The following is a 25,276-nucleotide window of genomic DNA, read 5'->3' on the forward strand; positions in this document are numbered from 1 at the left end:
ACCCTGTTGAAAGATCAGCTAGAAGATGTCACCTTATAGATAGTTCAGTTACAAAGAAACCACCATGTAGAGAATTCAGCTACAAACTAATGACCCTGTAGATACATCAGCTAGAAGAAGTTACCTTGTAGAGAGTTCAGCTACAAAGAAACCATTCTGTAAAGAGCTCAGCTGCAAACAAATCACCTATACAGAATTCAGCTACAAACAAATCACCCTGTAGAGAGATCAGCTAGAAGAAGTTACCTTGTAGATAGTTCAGCTACAAACAAATCATCCTGTAGAGAGATCAACTAGAAGTTACCTTGTAGATAGTTCAGTTACAAACAATTCACCCTGTACAGAGCTCAGTTAAAAGAGGTTTCCTTGTAGAGAGTTCAGCTACAGACAAATCACCCTGTAGAGAGATCAGTTAGAAGAAGTTATCTTGTAGATCGTTCAGCTACAAACAATTCACCCTGTAAAGAGATCAGTTAGAAGAAGTTACCTTGTAGAGAGTTCAGCTACAAAGAAACCATCATGTAGAGAATTCAGCCGCAAACAAATCATGTATAGAGAGTTCAGCTACAAACAAATCTCCCTGTAGAGAGATCAGCTAGAAGAAGTTTCCTTGTAGAGAGTTCTGCTACAAACAAATCACCCTGTAGAAAGATCAGCTAGAAGAAATCACCTTGTAGAGAGTTCAGCTTCAAAGAAGCAATCATGTGAGAGTTCAGGTACAAACAAATTGTCCTGTAGAGCGATCAGCTAGAAGAAGTTACCTTGTAGAGAGTTCAGCTACAAAGAAACCATCATGTAGAGAATTCAGCCGCAAACAAATCATGTATAGAGAGTTCAGCTACAAACAAATCTCCCTGTAGAGAGATCAGCTAGAAGAAGTTTCCTTGTAGAAAGTTCTGCTACAAACAAATCACCCTGTAGAAAGATCAGCTAGAAGAAATCACCTTGTAGAGAGTTCAGCTTCAAAGAAGCAATCATGTGAGAGTTCAGGTACAAACAAATTGTCCTGTAGAGAGATCAGCTAGAAGAAGTTACCTTGTAGAGAGTTCAGCTACAAAGAAACCATCATGTAGATAGTTCAGGTACAAACAAATCACCCTGTAGAAAGATCAGCTATAGAAGAAATCACCTTGTAGAGAGTTCAGCTACAAAGAAACTATCATGTAGAGAGTTCAACTACAAACAAATCACCCTGTAGAAAGATCAGCTATAGAAGAAATCACCTTGTAGAGAGTTCAGCTACAAAGAAACCATCATGTAGAGAGTTCAGCTACAAACAAATCGGCCTGTAGAGAGATCAGCTAGAAGAAATTACCTTGTAGAGAGTTCAGCTACAAAGAAACCATCATGTAGAGAGTTCAGCTGCAAACAAATCACCTGTAGAGAGTTAAGCTACAAACAAATCTCCCTGTAGAGAGATCAGCTAGAAGAAGTCACCTTGCAGGGAGTTCAGTTACAAAGAAATAAACCATGTAGAGAGTTCAGCTGCAAACAAATCACCTGTAGAGAGTTCAGCTAGAAACAAGTCACCCTGTAGAGAGATCAGCTAGAAACAAGTCACCTTGTAGAGAGTTCAGCTAGAAGAAGTCACATTGTAGAGCTACAAAGAAACTACCATGTAGAGTTCAGCTGCAAACAAATCACCCTGTAGAGAACTCAGCTACAAACAAATCGCCCTGTAGAAAGATTAGCTAGAAGAAGTTACCTTATAGGGAGTTCAGCTATGAACAGATCACCCTGTAGAGAGTTCAGCTACAAACAAAACAACCTGTAGAGAGTTCAGCTACAAACAAATCACCATGTAGAGAGTTCAGCTGCAAAAAAAATCAATCACTCTGTTGAGAGTTCAGCTAGAAGAAGTCACCTTGTAGAGAGTTAAGCTGCAAATAAATCACCTTGTAGAGAATTCAGCTACAAACAAATCACCCTGTAGAAAGATCAGCTAGAAGAAGTTACTTTGTAGAGAGTTCAGCTACAAAGAAACCACCATGTAGAGAGTTCAGCTGCAAACAAATCACCTGTAGAGAGTTCAGCTGGAAACAAGTCACCCTGTAGAGAGATCAGCTAAAAACAAGTCACCCTGTAGAGAGTTCAGCTAGAAGAAGTCACATTGTAGAGAGTTCAGCTACAAAGAAACTACCACGTAGAGAGTTCAGCTGCAAACAAATCATCCTGTAGAGAGTTCAGCTAGAAGAAGTCACCTTTTAGAGAGTTCAGCTACAAAGCAACCACCATGTAAAGAGTTCAGCTGCAAAAAACTCAATCACCTTGTAGAAAGATCGGCTAGAAGAAGTTACCTTGTAGAGAGTTCAGCTACAAAGAAACCACCATGTAGAGAGTTCAGCTGCAAACAAATCACCTATAGAGAGTTCAGCTAGAAACAAGTCACCCTGTAGAGAGTTCAGCTAGAAGAAGTCACATTGTAGAGAGTTCAGCTACAATGAAACTCCCATGTAGAGAGTTCAGCTGCAAACAAATCACCCTGTAGAGAACTCAGCTACAAACAAATATGCAGTGTAAAAAGATCAGCTAGAAGAAGTTACCTTGTAGAGAGTTCAGCTACAACGAAACCACCATGTAGAGAGTTCAGCTACAAACAAATCACCTGTAGAGAGTTCAGCTGGAAACAAGTCACCCTGTAGAGAGATCAGCTAGAAACAAGTCACCTTGTAGAGAGTTCAGCTAGAAGAAGTCACGTTGTAGAGAGTTCAGCTACAAAGAAACCACCATTTAGAGAGTTCAGCTGCAAACAAATCACCCAGTAGAAAGTTCAGCTATGAACAGATCACCCTGTTGAGAGTTCAGTTAGAAACAAGGAATCCTGTAGAGAGATCACCTAGAAGTATCGCCTTGTAGAGAGTTCAGCTACAAACAAATCACCTGTAGAGAGTTCAGCTACAAACAAATCACCCTGTAGAGAGATCAGCTAGAAGAAGTCACCTTGTAGAGAGTTCAGCTATAAAGAAACCACCATGTAGAGAATTCAGCTGCAAACAAACACCCTGTAGAGAACTCAGCTACAAACAAGTCGCCCTGTAGAAAGATCAGCTACAAAGAAACCATTCTGTAAAGAGCTCAGCTGCAAACAAATCACTTGTACAGAATTCAGCTACAAACAAATCACCCTGTAGAGAGATCAGCTAGAAGAAATTACCTTGTAGATAGTTCAGCTACAAACAAATCACCCTGTAGAAAGATCAGTTAGAAGAAGTTACCTTGGAGAAAGTTCAGCTACAAAGAAACCATTTTGTAAAGAGCTCAGCTGCAAACAAATCACCTGTACAGAATTCAACTACGAACAAATCACCCTGTAGAGAGATCAGCTATAAGAAGTTACCTTGTAGATAGTTCAGCTACAAACAAATCTCCCTGTAGAGAGATCAGCTAGAAGAAGTTTCCTTGTAGATAGTTCTGCTACAAACAAATCACCCTGTAGAAAGATCAGCTAGAAGAAATCACCTTGTAGAGAGTTCAGCTTCAAAGAAGCAATCATGTGAGAGTTCAGGTACAAACAAATTGTCCTGTAGAGAGATCAGCTAGAAGAAGTTACCTTGTAGAGAGTTCAGCTACAAAGAAACCATCATGCAGATAGTTCAGGTACAAACAAATCACCCTGTAGAAAGATCAGCTATAGAAGAAATCACCTTGTAGAGAGTTCAGCTACAAAGAAACTATCATGTAGAGAGTTCAACTACAAACAAATCACCCTGTAGAAAGATCAGCTATAGAAGAAATCACCTTGTAGAGAGTTCAGCTACAAAGAAACCATCATGTAGAGAGTTCAGCTACAAACAAATCGGCCTGTAGAGAGATCAGCTAGAAGAAATTACCTTGTAGAGAGTTCAGCTACAAAGAAACCATCATGTAGAGAGTTCAGCTGCAAACAAATCACCTGTAGAGAGTTAAGCTACGAACAAATCACCCTGTAGAGAGATCAGCTATAAGAAGTTACCTTGTAGATAGTTCAGCTACAAACAAATCTCCCTGTAGAGAGATCAGCTAGAAGAAATTACCTTGTAGAGAGTTCAGCTACAAAGAAACCACCATGTAGAGAGATCAGCTGCAAAGAAATCACCCTGTAGAAAATTCTGCCAGAAACAAATTGCCCTGTAGAAAGATCAGTTAGAAGAAGTTACCTTTTAGAGAGTTCAGCTACAAAGAAACCATTCTGTAAAGAGCTCAGCTGCAAACAAATCACCTATACAGAATTCAGCTACAAACACATCACCCTGTAGAGAGATCAGCTAGAAGATGTTACCTTGTAGATCGTTCAGCTGCAAACAATTCACCCTGTAGAGAGAGTAATTAGAAGAAGTCACCTTGTAGAGTGTTCAGTTACAAAGAAACCACCATGGAGATTTCTGTAATCAATATAATATTATGTGACCGAATTTGCGAAAAGGGGTCTTCCACACACATCCAATTCCGTAACCGTTGGAGACCATAACTCAGTATTCAAGTAACATATTAACCTGAACATTTCACCACGTATTCAGCTATAGTGGTGCTCACCACTGTCCAAAATTCAAGGCAATTGCTCTTTCCAATCTGAAGTTATCAATTGTCAAAGTTGGCAAATTGGATGTGTGTGGAAGACCCCTTTTCGCAAATCCGGTCACATATGTATTATACAGTATATATAATTTGTACATTTACTGATAAAATATTTAAAGTACATCTACTTCATCTTTTCTTCTTCCTGTAGTAAAGAAAAAAACATAGGTTAAAAAAGTCCCAAAGCTGGCCATAGGCCGGCTTTGGGGTATACAAATACAAAAAGAAATGAAATCTAATCCAAAACAGCCAAGCTGTAAAAAAAGTGTGCGGCCCTCAGAAAGGCTATGGTGAAAAAAGATGTGAAATCCAAGGTGGCGGCCAAGAAATGGCTGTGATGGTAGGTTAATGGTAAAAATTTTAATAATGACATTTTAGGTAAATTTTGTGTGAAGTGGCACAAAAATTCACCTGAATTGTCGTTATTAAAATTTTTACCATTAACCTACCATCACAGCCATTTCTTGGCCGCCACCTTGGATTTCACATCTTTTTTCACCATAGCCTTTCTGAGGGCCGCACACTTTTTTTACAGCTTGGCTGTTTTGGATTAGATACTCCTTTCGCCAAAGAGTCCAGAATTGATTTAGGTCCAAGTTTCCAAATTTCTAAAAATTGATGTGAAGAGGAAATTGTCCTTGTTAACATCAAACTCTGGATCTACTTCTTCAGTAAGCACAGGAATGACATTGTTTGAGTGAAGTGACAAAAAACTGTGAAGGTGTAAGGGCTACGCTTGAGTTTATACAGTATCATCATCTACATAAACTAGTGGACAAGAATTAATAACTGCCTCTACCTCTGTCAATACTGTGAACAATTGTTCTTGTGTTAAAGATCAGGATACAATTGTTTTCCTAAGAGCATACTTTGTCAGCCCCACCAATCACTCATAAAACTCTCCCATCCATGGGGCTAGCTTAATAATAAACTTCCACTTAATGTAAGGCACCAAATGTCGCAACAGACAAAGTGAGTGCTGGTTCACTATTCAATGAACTCTATTAATATACTCAACAACAACTAACAAAAACAACATGCTCAGAATAAAAAAATAAAACAAGATTTTCTCGTTTTTCAATGATGCAATCACTATTACATCATTCGCAATACAGATTGCAACACCACCTTTGAAACATCCTAGAAGCACCTCATGTAACAAAAAATCACCTTTATGGAACAATATTAGTCCATCTAACATCAAACACAGCATTAAAAACATGAACACAAGTGGCTGGATATAGAATTTTTAAAAAATCACAGAAATTCAAATTTTTGTCTGCCTGCAGCAAGGCTGGAGGTCAAATGAAGCTGCACACGCCCATCATTTTACACCGCAATAACAGACTCAGCAGTGGGATGTGCATTTTAGGGTTCGGACGACCATGTGCATTCTGTGCCTTGTCTTTATATTCAATCATGGTAGTTTTCTTCCTTCTCCATGAAATAAAACCATATTGAGGTGCTAATGTTTCGTATCAACACTTTCCTTGAGCAGCATATTTACACACCACAAACCATTTATTAAAGGGCTTACACTTGGTAGATACCTGTATAGCTTCATGATAGATTCAATTCCACTCCTATTAACACGACCTTGGTTGATTAACAATGATCAAGCACTGAGATGACACCTCTTAACAATCTATCATGATGACACATCCCATTGTATTAGCCTAACTGTATTCATAATGCTAGCACAATGAAATAGTGAAAGTAGAACAGTGTTCTGTATTACCAAGAGTGCTGGCTGATGAGGATGGCTACCCGCACAAATCAAACAAGAGTCATTGGACTAACAAGCTACAAAATCCTACCAGTGTACCATACTGAGTATAGAATACTTTTTACTGTGGTTGCCACAAGCAGAATACAGTAGTCACCCTAATAGAACAGTCACACGTGGTGGGAAATTCCTATTTGGGCATTAAACAAAATGATTGTTATAACATGTCAATGTAAGGATTTCCAACTGAGCTATGCTGTAATACCATCATTATATCTCTTGTTTTATTACATTTTACTGCTTGGTTCCTTACTTTATTTTTTAAATTAATAATTTTTAATGTACAAGTGGTAGTAATGTTCAGATGTGGAGTGAAATATTCTCTCACATTTACAATTTCATAACTGTTTGAACATAAGATGTGGCAGACTATATGCTTACGTGATACTATACATATTACACCACATGTAGCTATATATTAAGGTTGCATCACAACTTCAAATATCCTATTGATCGGCAAACAAGCCTATTAAATTAATGTTGATAGTAATCAAAGGAACTACATACGTATAGTGCCAAAGGGACACTTACTCATTTTGATACTTGTTCTTCATCCATCCCTTTCAGCTATTTGCACACTACTGACCCCTTTCTTCATCCATCCCTTTCAGCTATTTGCACACTACTGACCCCTACAAGCCACGTGTATGTATGTGGTAAATAAAGTTCATCCACACAGCTAAGCTTTGCATTTCTTTTCAGTGGTTGACATTATGAAAAAGTGTGGTAACTCTCTAGATGTGGAGGGTTCCCTCAGATATAATCATCTCCACTTTAGGAAAGAACTTCATCAAGGCCATGCATGAACCACTCATACACATGTAGTTCAATGGAAAAATCCATGAAAGCCCCTGTCTGCATGTTTCTGTTTTGCTAATTTTGATAGTGAAATTAACAATCATAAAGCTACAGTATTTTATATTCCTGCTGTAAAACATTGCCATGTATGGGTGATAAGTATAGTTTCAGCCAACCTACGCACAGTAATAATTTCAGGAGTCCAGGTGCATGCTCACAACTTGTGCTGTGCTGAATTAGCTCAACTGTAATTTATTTTCCATTTCATTCCGATACAGCACATTTCAAACAGTAAATAAGTTGATCAAAAATGCTTAATTATTGCATTGTTTTCACTAGACCACAGCAATGTTTATGAAGCCACTAAATTTATCATTAGCAGAAAGCACAGTACCATGACGTAAATACAAGTGGGTTGAAAGCCAGTCTCTTAGCTTGTAATGTCTAGGCACTTACAGTATCTCTTGCTTTTGGCATCACACTTACTCTTCACAGCCATTAGTTTAGTATACTTAACCAATTAAAGCACCGTGCTTGTGTAATATGAAATAAATGCACTTGAGGATGATCTTACAGTAAGCCTAATATAATACTTGGCTATGCCTTGAATACTTGGTCACTCAACCATGATTGACGTTACTTTTCCCATATCATACTTGTATATGTACATATACAGGGGAGAAAAATACTGAAACTGTGATAAAATAAGTTGACTGGGTGTAAACGTTTCTGCTATACAGTGTATGTGAATGGATCTGTAAGTACTCAACATACTGTAATTGTGCATTTTTCAATTTCATTATTACATACACCATATAGTTATACAAGTTTACATACGTACGTATGCTCTGTGTAAGTTTCAGCCTCCTAAGAAAAGAAATTTAGGAGTTACAGCCCTATAGTTACAAAGTGACAACTTCCTGGTTGCTTTGTAGCAGATGATACAGTGATGGAAGATTACTAGCATGCAGCTGGAATCCAGGATTAAAAACTGTTAAAAAGTTGAACTGTTTTGTTTTTCAACAACAAAAGATCAATTTGTACAGCAATTATAGGGGAAATAAATTGAAGGCACTTACTAAAACAGTTGTAACTTATGGTCTTGCACCACTGTCATTGTGTTAGCCATGAATTGCTGGGTGAGTTTTTCCTTGTATCACCTTTCTTCACTACAGACTAACTAAGCAAAATTGTTGAACTCATCTTTGAGTAGGAAAATAAGATAATATCCATGTTTAACCATTAGACACTTTCTTCAAAGATTTTTTTTATAGTAAGCAAGTGTTTCAACTACATGTATTACATTCAATGCTGCTTTATACTGTAAAATTAGACTTACAAAATTACATCAGGTTTTCACATATCTGGTTAAATCATAGATGACAAATTGTGTACTTTGTGTCATACATATACTGCATGTATATGTACAGCACATTGGGGCTGCATTGCAATTTCAAATACCCTAAAAAAATTAGCAATTAAGCCTATCTAATCAATGATGGCAGGTTATGTAATGAATTGACTATTAATGCTAAAAGAGCAAGTAATTACGGGACACTGTGGAATTTCATTTATCTGATCTCACATACCTGTTACTTGTAACTCAATTGTCTCACTAATGTACACTACACCATCAATAATAATAGAACAGTTAAATTCTCCATTATCTGTTACTTCCAATTCAGTGATATTAATTGATTGTTCAGTTTCCATATCAAAAGAACATCCAGTAGAACAACTCCAACTAAACTCAGTATCAGATGGTGGAGTAGGAGTTACCATACATGTCAAGGTGAGGTTAGATCCAACAGTATGTTCAAAAATACTGTTGCCCCCATAGCCAGGTGGATCACTGACAACAGTAACATTATACTCGGTGACTCCTACATTGAAAAAATAATGACCAAGTTCAAGACTGTAACAATGCATTAGATATGATCTGGCTGAATAAACTGTATGTCAACCTATACGTAATTACTGAACTTTTGCTACTATAAACCAGGCAAGTACCCACCTACAGCTGGCCCAATGCAGGATGTGGGCATGCATCTGTCTGAAATTATATTATGAAAATGTGTGGTGTGTGCATGTACTGTATGTGTACACACATGTAGTACGTATGTTTGTCTGTTCATCATGTGAGCAAAATCTTTGTAGCTAGTACACAAGAAATAAATGCTGTATAGAACATAGAAAGCTTTTTTTGAAGTGGTTCATTCAGGCTGGTTTGAAATATGAGTAAAGCAAATTCTGCAGGCACTCTGAATGCTTTCAGTAACTAGTTAAAAAGGCTTTTACAACTGTAGTAGGTGCGAGAATTGTCATAAGAAAACACCATAGAGTAAATACAAAACAATTGAGAAGACAATAATATCCTCATACTATTTTACAGCCATTAATTTTGTTCAAGGTACGCTTATTAGTTATGTAGATATCTAACGAGTTACAAAGTACATAAAACTAATGAAAAAGAAAAACTAATTATTTTAGCTACAGCTAAAATATGTAATAGCATAGTCTTCAAATCAATTACTTTTATCAAGAATTCATAATATTAGAGGAGGGAGAGTATCAAATTCTCAATATACTCCATACAAACACACTGCTACAAGTTCATTTTTCGATGAAATCAATGCCTCTCCTAGTATGGAAAGACATTGATTGGTGTTTAATACAACTCCACTGGTAACAGAGAACTGTTGATAGGTGTTGAATATGGTGAAGCCTCTATTCTACAGAACAGAGTAAGGTGTTGAATCTGTTGATACTGTACTAGTGGCAGTGCCTTTGATAAATGCAACTCAGTTAGATACTCTCTCTTACTACTATATTATGAACCCTTGCTTTTATGCATGGATTGGAGATATTTTTATGTAGCTAAGCAAATAAGCACCCACATTTTAGAAGCAAATCTATCACAACACATCTACATACGTCCTTGCTTTCAGGATGTTCATTGTATAAAAAAGGCAATGACAAACTTTGCTATCCCATTCAAGTTACAAGTAGCCAAAAAAGTATTACAATAACATTTTCGCTAGCTTTGTGTGTTAGAATGCATAAACACCTCAGCTTGATTGCAAGAATGATGTTTCCTTTAGAGCATCATTATTCATACCATAGTTAATTAATTAAATAGCTACTATCCTCAACTGTGATATACGCAGTTGTAGACGTAAAGCAAGACCAATTCAACACTCCTAGTATTCATCAACCTACCTTCTGTAACCTGAAACATCCAAATTCCTGGGTTGTCTACATTGCTTGTATGAGTAATATTAATAATATCTGGAGTTTGTGATCCAGGAAGAGTAAATTGGTTAACACCATTACCAGCATTAATTCCTGCAAGTGCTTCATTTCCACCAAGTCCATTAACTCCTTGAGAACGGTCACCAGTAGTCCATTGTATTCTCCCACAAGCATACAGGAACATTACAAATGACTCATCTCCATTAGTGGCTAGTACACATTGGAATGTGTTTGTCTGTAATAATGATTTGATATGACCAACAAAATTATGGTGGTGAAATACTTACATACATACCTAATGTGAGTATTTATGGAAATGGTACCATGCATTAACAAGTATATTAACACTTAGTACGTACATTGTATAGTTAGTATGCTTGTGAGGAATCTATTATAGGCCTGCGCATATTTTGCTGGCATAATTATGAGAATAATAGATAACCGATTTCATGAGAATAATTATAGGATGACTACAGGCATAATTTTAGAATTATTGGATGCCCGTGGGAATAATCAGTTGAAGAAAATGGCGTGTCTCTTCTTGATAACTAGAAAAAGAGTTAAACAATGAAGAATAATACCTATCTGACATCATTATAGGAGTGTTGTTGAGTGCTGACTGAAAAGGGGCTGAAAATCCTCTAAAAGATCGATATACTTTAATAGAACGCTCAAATACTTTAATAGAGCAGTCAGATCATTCCGTATTAACAACGTGCAGCCAGCATCAATGAGATTACCTGCAATTCTAAAACTTTTACATCTAATATCAGTGCATCCTCTTCAAGTCTTTGAACATATTGATGTTACAATTTACCTAACTTAGTATGTAGCCGTAGCTACACTAAAGTCTGTTGTAACTACTTATGGCTACAAAAATGATGTATAAGATGGAAAGCTTCACATATATGGCTATTAATTAATTCTGGCAAAACTACTAATAGCAGAATCTTGAAAACTATGTGACTAGCCAAAGAAACTGAATGATAATTATTATGGAATAATAGACTAGATACAAGAATAATAATGAATAATGGGAGAATTTTTTGGAAATTCTGGAAGGAATGATAGGTAAAATTATGAACGTAACAGGCTCAAGCCTAATTTATTAGAACTAAAGAATATGCATGACTCTAGAGAGTATATAGCACTCAAAGGAGTGTGCACATATTTCAGCCAAATCCCAAGTACTGCAATTGTCTTATAACTATGTACTACACATATGTTAGATCCCGGCAGATGAAACTAGCAATTTGTGACCAGATCAACAAAAGCCTGACATATCATAATGGCATATTTTCCGATTTACTATTTTAACTGTGTTGCTAAAGGTAAACTAAATAACATTTTAATATTAAATGTGGCTGATTTATTAGGATAGTTGACTGTTCTATTAGAGTATTTTGATCTGAGCTTTTGATATCTTTTGCAAATAAATCAAGACACACGATAGTGTGTCGTGCGGCTCAAGAAGCCGGCGCACCACACCGTGAGTATATTGACAGGAAGAAAGAAAACGTCATTTTCACACTTTTGTATCTCGGTGATACTTTATCCGATTGAAACCAAATTTGCTGCAGAGTTGTCCGCCAGCTAGGGGAGTCTACATTCCAAATTTGAAGGAAATCACTAAAGCCATTTCCGAGATACGAGTGGCCTAAGTTTCGTTTTTTTTTTCTTCTTCGTCTTTTCGCACACTTGCAAACATTACTATAAAACGCAAACGCATGCTCCGATCGCCTTGAAGTTTGGCACACTGAAAGGGAGTCCAAAGGCGAATCCTAGCATCAATTTTGGTGCAAATCCGATGAATTATTCAGGAGTTATGACCGATTATTCGAGTAAAACAAGATCGATTTGTTGTCACGCCTACAGGGTAAACCGCTTCATGAAATAAGTTGAAAATTACTATGTAGATGGAGTAACCATCGTAGGAGTGCCTTTTGGTGGTTTGAAAGGAATCGAGATTAAGACCACGGAGATATGACACAAAACCCAACCTGTGTCACAATTACGCGATCGATTTTTAGGAATAAAAAAGGATTACTTTCACGCCTACTAGGCAAACCGCTTAGAGTAATGAGCTGAAAATCGGTGTATAGCTGGAATAAACTTCATTGAAACTCCTTGCAGTAGTATAGAAGAATTGGATTACAAACCACTGAGTTATGATTCGAAAGCCAACTCCGTGTAGCAAATGCGTGATTGAGATACTCTAATAGTTCAGTCACCCTAATAGAGCATTCAGCTAATTTATTTACTCCATTATAGAATTCTATTACATTACAAGTTATTCTGTAGGGAGTTCAGTTGCAAACAGTTAATCTTATAGACAGCTCAGCAAGAAGCAAGTCACGCTGTGGAGAGTTAAGCTACAAATATATCACTGTAGAGATTCAGAACATTACAAGTCACACTGAAGAAAGTTCAGCTATAAACAAGCCATGCACCCTGTAGAGAATTCAGCTACAATTAAGTCACTCTCTATAGAATTCAGCTACACAGAATTCAGCTACACACAAGTCACTGTGGAGAGAGTTCAGCTACAAACAAATTACCCTGTAGAGAGATTAGCTACAAACAAAACACTTTGAAGAGTGTTCAGCTACAACAAATCAACCTTTCGAGCGACCAGCAATGAACAAATCAACACAAATCTACCTGTAGAGAGATAAGCTAGAAACAAATCACCCTGTAGAGAGTTCAGCTACAAAAATCACCCTGTAGAGACATCAGCTAGAAACTAGACACAATGTAAGGAGTTTAGCTACAAGCAATCACCCTGTAGAGTTCAGCTAAAACAAATCAACCTGCAGAGAGATCAGCTACAAACAAATCACCTTATAGACAGTTCAGTTACAAACAAATTACCTTGTAGAGAGATCGGCTACAAACAAATCAACCTGCAGAGAGATCAGCTACACACAATTCAACTTGTAGAGAGATCAGCTACAAACAAATCACCCTGTAGAGAGATCAGCTAGAAACTAGACACAATGTAAGGAGTTCAGCTACAAGCAAATCACCCTGTAGAGAGTTCAGCTACAAACAAACTAACCTGTAGAGCGATCAGCTAGAAACAAATCACCCTGAAGAGAGGTCAGCTACAAAAAATCACCTTGTAGAGAGATCAACTACAAACAAAACACTTTGCAGAGAGTTCAGCTACAAACAAATCAACCTTTAGAGTGATCAGCAACAAACAAATCAACCTGTAGAGAGATCATCTAGAAACAAATCAACCTGCAGAGCGATCAGCTACAAACAAATCAGCTTGTAGAGAGATCAGTTACACACAAATCAACCTGTAGAGAGATAAGCTAAACATAAATCACCCTGTAGAAAGTTCAGCTAAAACAAATCAATCTGCAGAGAGATCAGCTACAAACAAATCAACCATTAGAGCGATCAGCAACAAACAAATCAACCTGTAGAGAGATCATCTAGAAACAAATCAACCTGTAGAGAGATCAGCTATAAACAAATCAGCTTGTAGAGAGATCAGTTACACATAAATCAACCTGTAGAGAGATAAGCTAGAAACAAATCACCCAGTAGAGAGTTCAGCTAAAACAAATCAATCTGCAGAGAGATCAGCTACAAACAAATCACCTTACAGATAGTTCAGCTACAAACAAATTACCTTGTAGAGTGATCGGCTACAAACAAATCACCCTGCAGAGAGATCAGCTACACACATCAACTTGTAGAGAGATCAGCTACAAACAAATCACCCTGTAGAGAGATCAGCTACAAACTAGACACAATGTAAGGAGTTCAGCTACAAGCAAATTACCCTGTAGAGAGTTCATCTACAAACAAATCAACCTGTCGAGCAATCAGCTAGAAACAAATCACCCTGAAGAGAGGTCAGCTACAAAAAATCACCCTGTAGAGAGATCAGCTAGAAACAAATCACCCTGAAGAGAGATCAGCTACACACAAATCAGCTACAAACAAATCACCCTGTAGAGAGATCAGCTACAAACTAGACACAATGTAAGGAGTTCAGCTACAAGCAAATTGCCCTGTAGAGAGTTCATCTACAAACAAATCAACCTGTCGAGCAATGAGCTAGAAACAAATCACCCTGAAGAGAGGTTAGCTACAAAAAATCACCATGTAGAGAGATCAGCTAGAAACAAATCACCCTGAAGAGAGGTCAGCTACAAAAAAATCACCCTGTAGAGAGATTAGCTAGAAACAAATCAGCCTGTAGAGAGTTCAGCTACAAGCAAAACACCTTGTAGAAAGTTCAGCAACAAAGAAACCACCATGTAGAGAGTTCAGCTGCAAACAAATCACCTTATAGAGAATTCAGCTACAAACACATTACCCTGTAGAGAGATCGGCTACAAACAAATCAACCTGTAGAGAGATAAGCTAGAAACAAATCACCCTGTAGAGAGTTCAGCTACAAGCAAAACACCTTGTAGAAAGTTCAGCAACAAAGAAACCACCATGTAGAGAGTTCAGCTGCAAACAAATCACCTTACAGAGAATTCAGCTACAAACACATTACCCTGTAGAGAGATCGGCTACAAACAAATCAACCTGTAGAGAGATCAGCTAGAAACTAGACACAATGTAAGGAGTTCTGCTACAAGCAAATCACCCTTTAGTGAGTTCAGCTAAAACAAATCAACCTGCAGTGAGATCACCTACAAAAAAGCACCTTGTACAGAGTTCAGCTACAAACAAATTATCCTGGAGAGAGATCGGCTACAAACAAATCAACCTGTAGAAAGATCAGCTACACACAAATCAACTTGTAGAGAGATCAGCTACAAACAAATCACCCTGTAGAGAGATCAGCTAGAAGCTAGACACAATGTTAGGAGTTCAGCTACAAGTAAATCACCCTGTAGAGAGTTCAGCTAAAACAAATCAACCTGCAGAGAGATCAGCTACAAACAAATCACCTTATAGACAGTTCAGTTACAAACAAATTACCTTGTAGAGAGATCGGCTACAAACAAATCAACCTGCAGAGAGATCAGCTATATACACACAATTCAACTTGTAGAGAGATCAGCTACAAACAAATCACTCTGTAGAGAGATCAGCTAGAAACTAGACACAATGTAAGGAGTTCAGCTACAAGTAAATCACCCTGTAGAGAGTTCAGCTACAAACAAACCAACCTGTAGAGCGATCAGCTAGAAACAAATCACCCTGAAGAGAGGTCAGCTACGAAAAATCACCCCGTAGAGATATCAGCTAGAAACAAACCACCTTGAAGAGAGGTCAGCTACAAAAAATCACCTTGTAGAGAGATCAACTACAAACAAAACACTTTGCAGAGAGTTCAGCTACAAACAAATCAACCATTAGAGCGATCAGCAACAAACAAATCAACCTGTAGAGAGATCATCTAGAAACAAATCAACCTGTAGAGAGATCAGCTATAAACAAATCAGCTTGTAGAGAGATCAGTTACACACAAATCAACCTGTAGAGAGATAAGCTAGAAACAAATCACCCAGTAGAGAGTTCAGCTAAAACAAATCAGTCTGCAGAGAGATCAACTACAAACAAATCACCTTATAGATAGTTCAGCTACAAACAAATTACCTTGTAGAGAGATCGGCTACAAACAAATCACCCTGCAGAGAGATCAGCTACACACAAATCAGCTACAAACAAATCACCCTGTAGAGAGATCAGCTAGAAACTGGACACAATGTAAGGAGTTCAGCTACAAGTAAATCACCCTGTAGAGAGTTCAGCTAAAACAAATCAAACTGCAGAGAGATCAGCTACAAACAAATCACCTTATAGACAGTTCAGCTACAAACAAATTACACTGTAGAGAGATCGGCTACAAATTAATCAACCTGCAGAGAGAACAGCTACACACAAATCAACTTGTAGAAGATCAGCTACAAACAAATCACCCTGTAGAGAGATCAGCTAGAAACTACACACAATGCAAGGAGTTCAGTTACAAGTAAATCACCCTTTAGTGAGTTCAGCTACAAACAAATCAACCTGCAGTGAGATCACTCACAAAAACGCACCTTGTACCGAGTTCAGTTACAAACAAATTACCCTGTAGAGAGATCAGGTAGAAGAATTCACCTTGTAGAGAGTTCAGCAACAAAGAAACCACCATGTAGAGAGTTCAGCTGCAAACAAATCACCCAGTAGAAAGATCAGCTAGAAGAAGTTACCTTGTAGAGAGTTCGGCTACAAAGAAACCATCATGTAGAGAGTTCAGCTACAAAGAAATTACCCTGTAGAGAGTTCAGCTAGAAGAAGTCACCTGGTAAAGAGTTCAGCTACAAAGAAACCATCATGTAGAGAGTTCAGCTACAAAGAAACCACCATGTAGAGTGTTTAGCTGCATAAATCATCTGTAGAGAGTTCAGCTAGAAACAAATCACCCTGTAGAGAGATCAGCTAGAAGAAGTCACCTTGTAGAGAGTTCAACTACAAAGAAACCACCACATAAAAAGTTCAGCTGTAAATAAATCACTTGTAGAGAGTTCAGCTACAAATAAATCCCCCTGTAGAGGGATCAGCTAGAAGAAGTCACCTTGTAGAGAGTTCAGCTACAAAGAAACCATCATATAGAGAGTTCAGTCACAAACAAATCTCCTTGTAGAGAGATCAGCTACAAACAATTCACCCTGTAGAAAGATCAGCTAGAAGAAGTCACCTTGTAGAGTGTTCAGTTACAAAGAAACCGTCATGTAGAGAGTTCAGCTGCAAACATATCACTTTGTAGAGAGTTCAGCCTCAAACAAACCACCTTGTAGAGAATTCAACTACAACAAATCACCCTGTAGAGAAGAAGTTACCTTGTAGAGAGTTCAGCTACAAAGAAACCATCATGTAGGGAGTCCAACTACAAAGAAACCACCATGTAGAGAGTTTAGCTGCAATCAAATCACCTGTAGAGAGTTCAGCTAGAACCAAATCTTCCCGTAGAGAGATCAGCTGGAAGAAGTCACCTTGTAGAGAGTTCAGCTACAAAGCAACCATCATGTAGAGAGTTCAGCTGCAAATAAATCACCCGGTAGAGAGTTCAGCTACAAAAAAATCACCCTGTAGAGAGTTCAGCTAGACGAAGTCACCTTATAGAGAGTTCAGCTACAAAGAAACCATCATGTAGAGAGTTCAGTTACAAAGTAACCACCATGTAAAGAGTTCAGCTAGAACCAAATCACCCCGTAGAGAGATCAGCTGGAAGAAGTCACCTTGTAGAGAGTTCAGCTACAAAGAAACCATCATGTAGAGAGTTCAGCTGCAAATAAATCACCCTGTAGAGAGTTCAGCTACAAAAGAATCGCCCTGTAGAGAGTTCAGCTAGACGAAGTCACCTTATAGAGAGTTCAGCTACAAAGAAACCATCATGTAGAGAGTTCAGCTACAAAGAAACCACCATGTAGAGAGTTCAGCTAGAACCAAATCATCCCGTAGAGAGATCAGCTGGAAGAAGTCAGCTTGTAGAGAGTTCAGCTACAAAGAAACCATCATGTAGAGAGTTCAGCTGCAAATAAATCACCCTTTAGAGAGTTCAGCTACAAAAAAATCGCCCTGTAGAGAGTTCAGCTAGACGAAGTCACCTTATAGAGAGTTCAGCAACAAAGAAACCATCATGTAGAGAGTTCAGCTACAAAGAAACCACCATGTAGAGAGTTTAGCTGCAAACAAATCACCTGTAGAGAGTTCAGCTAGAACCAAATCATCCCGTAGAGAGATCAGCTGGAAGAAGTCACCTTGTAGAAACCATCCTGTATATAGTTCAGCTACATTTCAAGTCACCCAGTAGAGAGATCAGCTGCAAAAAACTATCTTGTGGGGAATAATGGGCATGTAATAAATATATGTATATAATTTGTATAATTACTAATAATTCAAAAATAATTTAAGTATTAAAAATCATCTTAAGTTCTTTTCTTCTTCCTATGGTAAAGAAAAAAACACATGGGTTAAAAAAGCCCCAAAGCCAGCCATAGGCCGGCTTTGCAGTATACAAATACAAAAAGAAGTGATATCTAATCAAAAACAGCCAAGCTGTAAAAAAAGGTGCGGCCCCCAAAAAGGCCATGGTGAAAAAAGATGTGAAATCCAAGGTGGCGGCCAAGAAATGGCTGTGATAGTAGGTTAATGGTTAAATTTTAATAACGACATTTCAGGTGAATTTGGTGCCAAGACCAAGCGGCACAAAATTCACCTGAATTGTCGTTATTAAAATTTAACCATTAACCTACCATCACAGACATTTCTTGGCCGCCACCTTGGATTTCACATCTTTTTTCACCATGGCTTTTTTGGGGGCCGCACCTTTTTTTACAGCTTGGCTGTTTTTGATTAGATTTTAATTGCCTGAATACACTTGGCCAGTTTCTGAAAATCTCAGATTGTATTAACAGTTTAGGCTTGCATCATTGTCACATATCCGGTCACATTTACATATATAGAGTGAAACAAGACCTGTTTTAGTAAAGAATCTACAGATTCATCCAGCAGAGTCAGCTTTCAGGACTCTTTATGGGCGACTGTACACAACTCATGATTTTGGAAGTGACCATGCCAAGGGATGAAGACACTGAGTGATGTTTCCAGGTACATAATATTTTAGCAGGCACTACAGCTAGTTATTGAAATTGTTTACTGTTATAGCTAACTGTGTGAGAAGCTACACCACATATGTGACTGGATCTGCGAAAATGATGTAATTGCACAAACCTAAATTTACAGTATAAAGCATTGAATACAGTGGGTGAAACACTTGCGTATTATGAAAATATTCTGTAAGTTTTGAATGCCTCTTTCTTAGTGAAAGAATGGACTATCAATAAAAACCTGGATAACACTTTATATATCTGCTCAAGAGGAGTTGGAAAATCTTTGTTTCATTGCAGTAGACCCAAGGATACATAAGTTATGGGGCGTTTGTGTACATCGCGTTGAAGTGATTGTATGCAATCAATTTTTCTTATAAATTTCACCTTTGTATGCAGTGAAGAAAGGTGACACAAGGAATACCTTACCCAGTAAATGATTTCTCTATTCATGGCGAACACGATGGTGAAACTGTTAGCTCAGTACCTCAATCCGTTGGAAAGTTACAACTGTTTTTGTAAGCTCCTGTAATTTACATTCCTTATACTTGCTGTACAAATAGATTTTTCTGTTGTTGCTACTTTGTAGGGCTGCAACTCCTAAATTTATTGGCACATGAAGCTGAAACTTTGCCAGAAGGTACACTTGAATAAGTAAATTATAAATAGTTAGTAAAAGGAATTTTAAAAATATACGATTATGTCCTGTTTTCACAGATCCGGTCACGTATTGCAAGTGTAGCCACAAACCATGGTATATCAGTTATATACCACAGTTTGGTGCATCTGTTAAATACCACAGCACAGCGCTTTTGATCTTTACCACAGGTAGTACATACTGCAAATATAAATGAGGTGTAGTACATTATATACATCTACATACAATATTGTCTGTTGTATGGTGCTTGGGCAGATCAAAGGCTGCCACCAGTGTTACAAATCAGTTGTAAACTGGTTTACAAATAATCGTAACATGGCTAAGTACCTCCTCTTGGCCACACAGTCTGGCCACTAATTAGTTTAAATACTTCAAACGAAACCAAACACCAGACCAACACAGGAAGTCACAATGCAAGGCTAATAATATCAAGGACTGACAAGGAGGTAAATCGCTCTGGAATGAATGAACACACAACACTGCACTCATTTGAATGAATGGGAGGCAGTACAACCTGATCTGGGCTGAGCTCTCTTTTGCCAATACATTAAGCTAACCAAGGCTATTATAGTGCTGCACCGCTCAACAATGAATATCAGACACTTCAACTACAGTACATCTGTCTAAATGATGCGAAGCGGTACAATGGGTGGAGTGATTGGCATGAATGATGGCACCTCATGCTCATGCATAACAAATGTGCTACCAATGAATAAACTAGCTAATAATGAATTAACTAACCATCAATACAGTAATTATACAGTACTATACTGTATAGTAGCAACCACAAAGGAGTAGGCATGACTCACAAAATAAAATTACCCAAAAACTAGCCTCAATTTTCCCGGACAACGATGAGGCAGTATTGGTTAGGTAAAACTAAGCCTAAACAAGCTTTCAGATTGACCCGAAACGCTTTAAACAAGTTGCTACGAAATTTAATATTTACTGGAATTTTCTAGTGACTGACTGGTTGACTAATGTCTTCAGACAAGTGTAACTCGATAACCACTAAGGCTACAGCCTTGGTTCCTTCACTGTCTGATGTCGCTTCGGCCCGAGAGGTGCCTTTTGTAATACCGCAGTATGTACAATGCACTTACCAGTGTCCTCTTTTGTATCCCATTCATCTTTGCTGACAAACAAAAAGTGTCAATTTGGTGGTAGCATGTGATGGCTTCCCTTCATAATGGAAATCATCCGTATTTTTTATAGTGGCTACTTTGATTGCAGAGGTGCTTTCAAACAGTTCTTGATTTGTACTACTGTGTAACGGGTTGAACATACGTAGTCGACAATGAAGCGTAATAGATACTTCATATTTCAGACAATAAATTATATAACTGGGGTGCGCAGCACCATTTCCTTCTTTTGGTATGCGTGGATTGCAGAGGTGTTTTTCAAACAGTTCTTGATTCGAAATGCTGTGAAAAAGGTTGAACAAATGTAACTGACAACGAAGAGTAGTGGATACTTCACTTTTCAGACGATAATTGATATAGCTGGGGCGTGCGGTGCCATTTCAGATGTGGTATGCGTGGGTTAATTATTTACAAAAAAAGTTAAAAAACAATTACACAAAAAAAATTTGGAATTTTTAACTAGAGTAGGGACCATATAGTACACCGATAAAAAGTACTAAAACAAGCTGGAGTAGTGCACGATATTAAATCACAGTAAAACAATAAGAAGTGTTATATCCCTACTGTGCATTTCCATTATGGTATCTTGAGCACAGTAGGGATATAACACTTCTTATTGTTTTACTGTGATTTAATATCGTGCACTACTCCAGCTTGTTTCAGTACCTTTTATTGATGTGTTATGATCCCTACTCCAGTCAAATATTTCTGTGTACTTGTAAATTACAATAATTATAGTATCATAGTAGCCATGCGAAGTTAACTAAGATACAGGGGTAGGTAACCTCATATATTTGTGACCTGCTGAGTGAAAACTGGTCTTTTTCACAAATATTCTATTTTGCTATAAAAACGATTGAATTAAATATGCACATTTTAATCACTTCCATATGTACTTAAACAAAGCTGAAATCAACAATTCCCATACACCATCATATTAATGGGGAGTGTATAAACAGTGAAATGGACTACTGGAATGGTGGAATACTGTAATGGTAGAATGAAATGTTTTAAAGTTCAATATCATCTTTTACATCCACTCTTCACCTCAAGTGAGCAAATAAGTATGATTCAGCTCTTTTAGCATACTTCACCTCACCATAGACAATATGTAATGTACTGTAAAGTCAGTTATAAACACGCACAATATCAGTTTATTGGTAATACCAAGAAGATTCCTGACTTGACCCAGATAAAAATTTAGCTAGCTAGCTGATTACATGTATGCATTGTAAAAGTACATTCACTGTATATCGAAGTATTCATTTATTTATTGTAGTGTTGCACCGATATGCTTTTTTTCACCTTTGCCGATACTGACTATTTGCCTATTCCTGCAACCGATATGCCGATATTTACCGATATTCTTCAATTCTTCAGAACAGAGGAGGAGGAGCAGAAAATCACCTAAAGTTTATGTGTGTAAACTGCATTTGTAATGATAATGCAATCAATGTAATTAATTGCGTGGGTGGCCGATTTTTACAATGCTTTAACAAAGTGGATATAGTACCGGCACCGGTTACGAATGTGAACGGCTATTTTACCGGCACAAGTCCATCATTTGCTGGATTATCAAACAAACCAGTTGTGTCTAGGCGAGCTAGAGTTGGTACGCGTCCAATATGTCCAGAGCATTCGACTTTAGGGCATGCGTCTAGTAGGTTTCCCCGAGCATTCAACTTTAGGGCACGCGTCTAGTAGGTTGCCCCGAGCATTCAACTTTAGGGCACACGTTTAGTAGGTTGCCCCGAGCATTCAACTTTAGGGAACGTGAAAAGTAGTTCCTTAGCGTTAGGGGTAGGCTAGGATTCAGCTTTGGTTTCTTCTTCACTCTTGTTATATATAGAAGTCACTTCAGTCGGATGTTTATAAGGTAGAAACTAAAGTCTATGAGGAGTTGCAGCACTGGTGGTATAATCGTTACAAACATTGCTTATGAGTACGGATGCCCAGGTTAGAGCCCTCGCTTAAACAACTTCTTTTTTTCACTTTCTTAGGTTTTTTGTACAAGTTTTTTTTTAAAATGCACGTAACATTCTAAGTATTATACCCTCTACTGCCGGAAAAATAGCCGGCAAAACAGTGTAACCGGTGCCGGCTCTATATAACCTGCCATGTTTTAAACAGTTTTGCTACTATCTCCTTTCATGGAAAAGGAAGCCAAGTAATTATAAAACAGCTAAGCCAGCTCATCAAACAGTGTTTTTAGTGGGACTACAGACCCTTTGTGAAGAATGATCAACTAATTGCGTGGGCGGCCAATAAATATACACAGTCTGCTATAGCCTTGCAACCATACTTGTGCAAACAAACAAGCCAAAACAGTTAAAAAACAGTTACAGCAAACCACTTACTGCTACATTCACCACCTTCTTTACTTTCACTTGTTAATTGCCATCAAATTAACGAATGATTGTGGGTTTCAGTTAATCAGCAAATTATTTCCGCTTCATAGCCAATAACGATACTTGTAAAATTAGCTAATATTGGTTGTTACCGATAATTCAACCGATTATCGGTGCAACACTAATTTATTGTCAACTTTACCAGTTAGGCACTGGAGGGCGAACACAGAAGGCAGAGCCTGTATGAAGTGTTTATTGCTAACCTACGTAGGAGCCTAGCTAAGCAAAACTCTTTGGGTAAAGTATCCTAAAGTGAAACGGGACTATCTTGTAAGCGTTTACAATGAACCTTTTCCACAATTATGTCAGAAAACAAAATTTAAGCCAAACTTCAGTGTGGCAGTGTCACATTGCACACTGAGCTGAACGTCATTAAGACAGGTTATAAAGTATTGAATTATAAGTTATACAAGTGTTGTGATGAGGAGAAGTATGCTAAATGAGATGACTTCAAAGAGAATCCTATTTATTTGCTTACTTAAAGGGGAGGAGTTGTACTTATTTGGATGTAAAAAATGATATTGAACTTTTGTAAACTTTATTTCACTATTTCAGCATTCCACCATTCCTGTAGTCCATTCTACTATTTATACACTCCCTCAGATTTGTCTGTCCATGTAGAGCATGTATGTAATTTGCTTTATGTTGGTACAAGGTACATGACTTATGGGACTTATTTGTGATGCAGTATAATTAAAGTTTATCCTTTGTTGGAATGGTCTTCTTCTTTCTCCACATGGAGGAGTACAGGTAAAGCACTGAATCTTGATGGATTTGCTAGTTTATTGGGAATATATTGAGCCAAGTCCTATCTTTGGACATAAGTAATGATTGATCAATTAAGTGTCTGTAATTACTTTGCCATATTGTTGCTGAAGAAATTAATTTTATTGTTGTTCCAAATGTCTAATGCTCTACAGTATCTCCAAGACTATTTGTCATAACTGAATGTCTGAAAGAGAAGCAATTTGAGGAAAGTACAAAAACAATCATTTTTTGTTTAGCTGGTCATATTTTAACAATGCACGTATGTAAGCAACACTATTCATGGGACAAGAAGATCAATCAACTGTATAATATTGTACATACCTTGTCAGTGTTTCTATTAGAGTATCCAACAGCATGCCATGTTGCAATAAACAAATTGGTCATATTGTTGTGCTCATATTTAGGAAAAGCTGCTCTTATCTCCCTGGTTGATCTATCAAGGAGACTAGGATCAGTCGTCTGACGATAGTAGATATCTCCAGTTCCTCCGATGTCAACATCAGCCCAGTATGGTGCAACAAATTGGAGTGGGTCATATAGTGGTAGTGAATAAGGAAAATACAAATCATATAGTGAATTGTCCAACGTGGAATTCAAGATAATCATGCCATTTTCATGAACCTAAAACAAAGAAAAAGAATGCAAATAAAACACAGGGCTTATGGTAACAGTCAGACACTGGACAAATTCCTAACAATTGTCCATTTCTGACCTTGACAGGACATCATGTCCTTTCAAAGTGTAAGGGGAAGCCTACTGTCTGAGCTGTGCATGACTGTTTATTCTATTAACAAAAACTACCAGTTGGATGCTAGGAGATGCTACATTCTTACATACCAAGGGAGGGACCACAAATATACCAATGCCAACTCCTCTGCTGTGCTGAACACACACAAAAGTAGCTATATATAGCATTCAGGCTACTTGGCAGCACAACCAGCAAAGTGCAGTGTATGTTTGTCTTTACAGTACACTGGTGTGTCCAGTTAACTGCATTTTCTTCAATCAACTGCAAGTTTGTCAGGAAATTTTTTGTGACACTTAAAAATTCTTATCGTATGCTCTGTAAGTACGCATGCAATAAGTGTGAATTAGATTGAGACACACAATAGTTTGTTGTGTGATCCAAGAGGCTGGCATGCAACATTGTGGATATCAAATAGTACGGCAGTACTGTTTAAGTAGGGATCCCTTGAAAATGACATGACCCGTCTAAAATGCCACCTTTAAAAATCGCCCTGGAGACATCTTACACCACGAAAATCACCTTTATGGAATATTAGTCCATCTAACATGAAATACAGCATTAAAAACAAGAAAACACTTACCAGTGATTG

At 37.7% G+C, this 25,276-nt stretch overlaps 1 protein-coding gene across 1 annotated transcript in view; it reads right to left on the reverse strand.

Moving 5' to 3' along the window:
* The window catches only part of LOC136246512 (uncharacterized), a 74,389-nt gene extending 49,725 nt beyond the window's left edge, over positions 1 to 24,664 (reverse strand). The window contains exons 1-4 of the mRNA XM_066037992.1: positions 24,635 to 24,664; positions 24,261 to 24,560; positions 10,358 to 10,625; positions 8,728 to 9,021 (exon numbers count right to left, since the gene is read on the reverse strand). Of these exons, the coding sequence (XP_065894064.1) occupies positions 8,728 to 9,021; positions 10,358 to 10,625; positions 24,261 to 24,560; positions 24,635 to 24,664 (892 nt within the window). The remainder of the gene's footprint in view (positions 1 to 8,727; positions 9,022 to 10,357; positions 10,626 to 24,260; positions 24,561 to 24,634) is intronic.
* Positions 24,665 to 25,276: the final 612 nt, after the last annotated feature.

Source organism: Dysidea avara, chromosome 1 (genome assembly GCF_963678975.1).
Source record: "Dysidea avara chromosome 1, odDysAvar1.4, whole genome shotgun sequence".
Lineage (NCBI taxonomy): Eukaryota > Metazoa > Porifera > Demospongiae > Dictyoceratida > Dysideidae > Dysidea > Dysidea avara.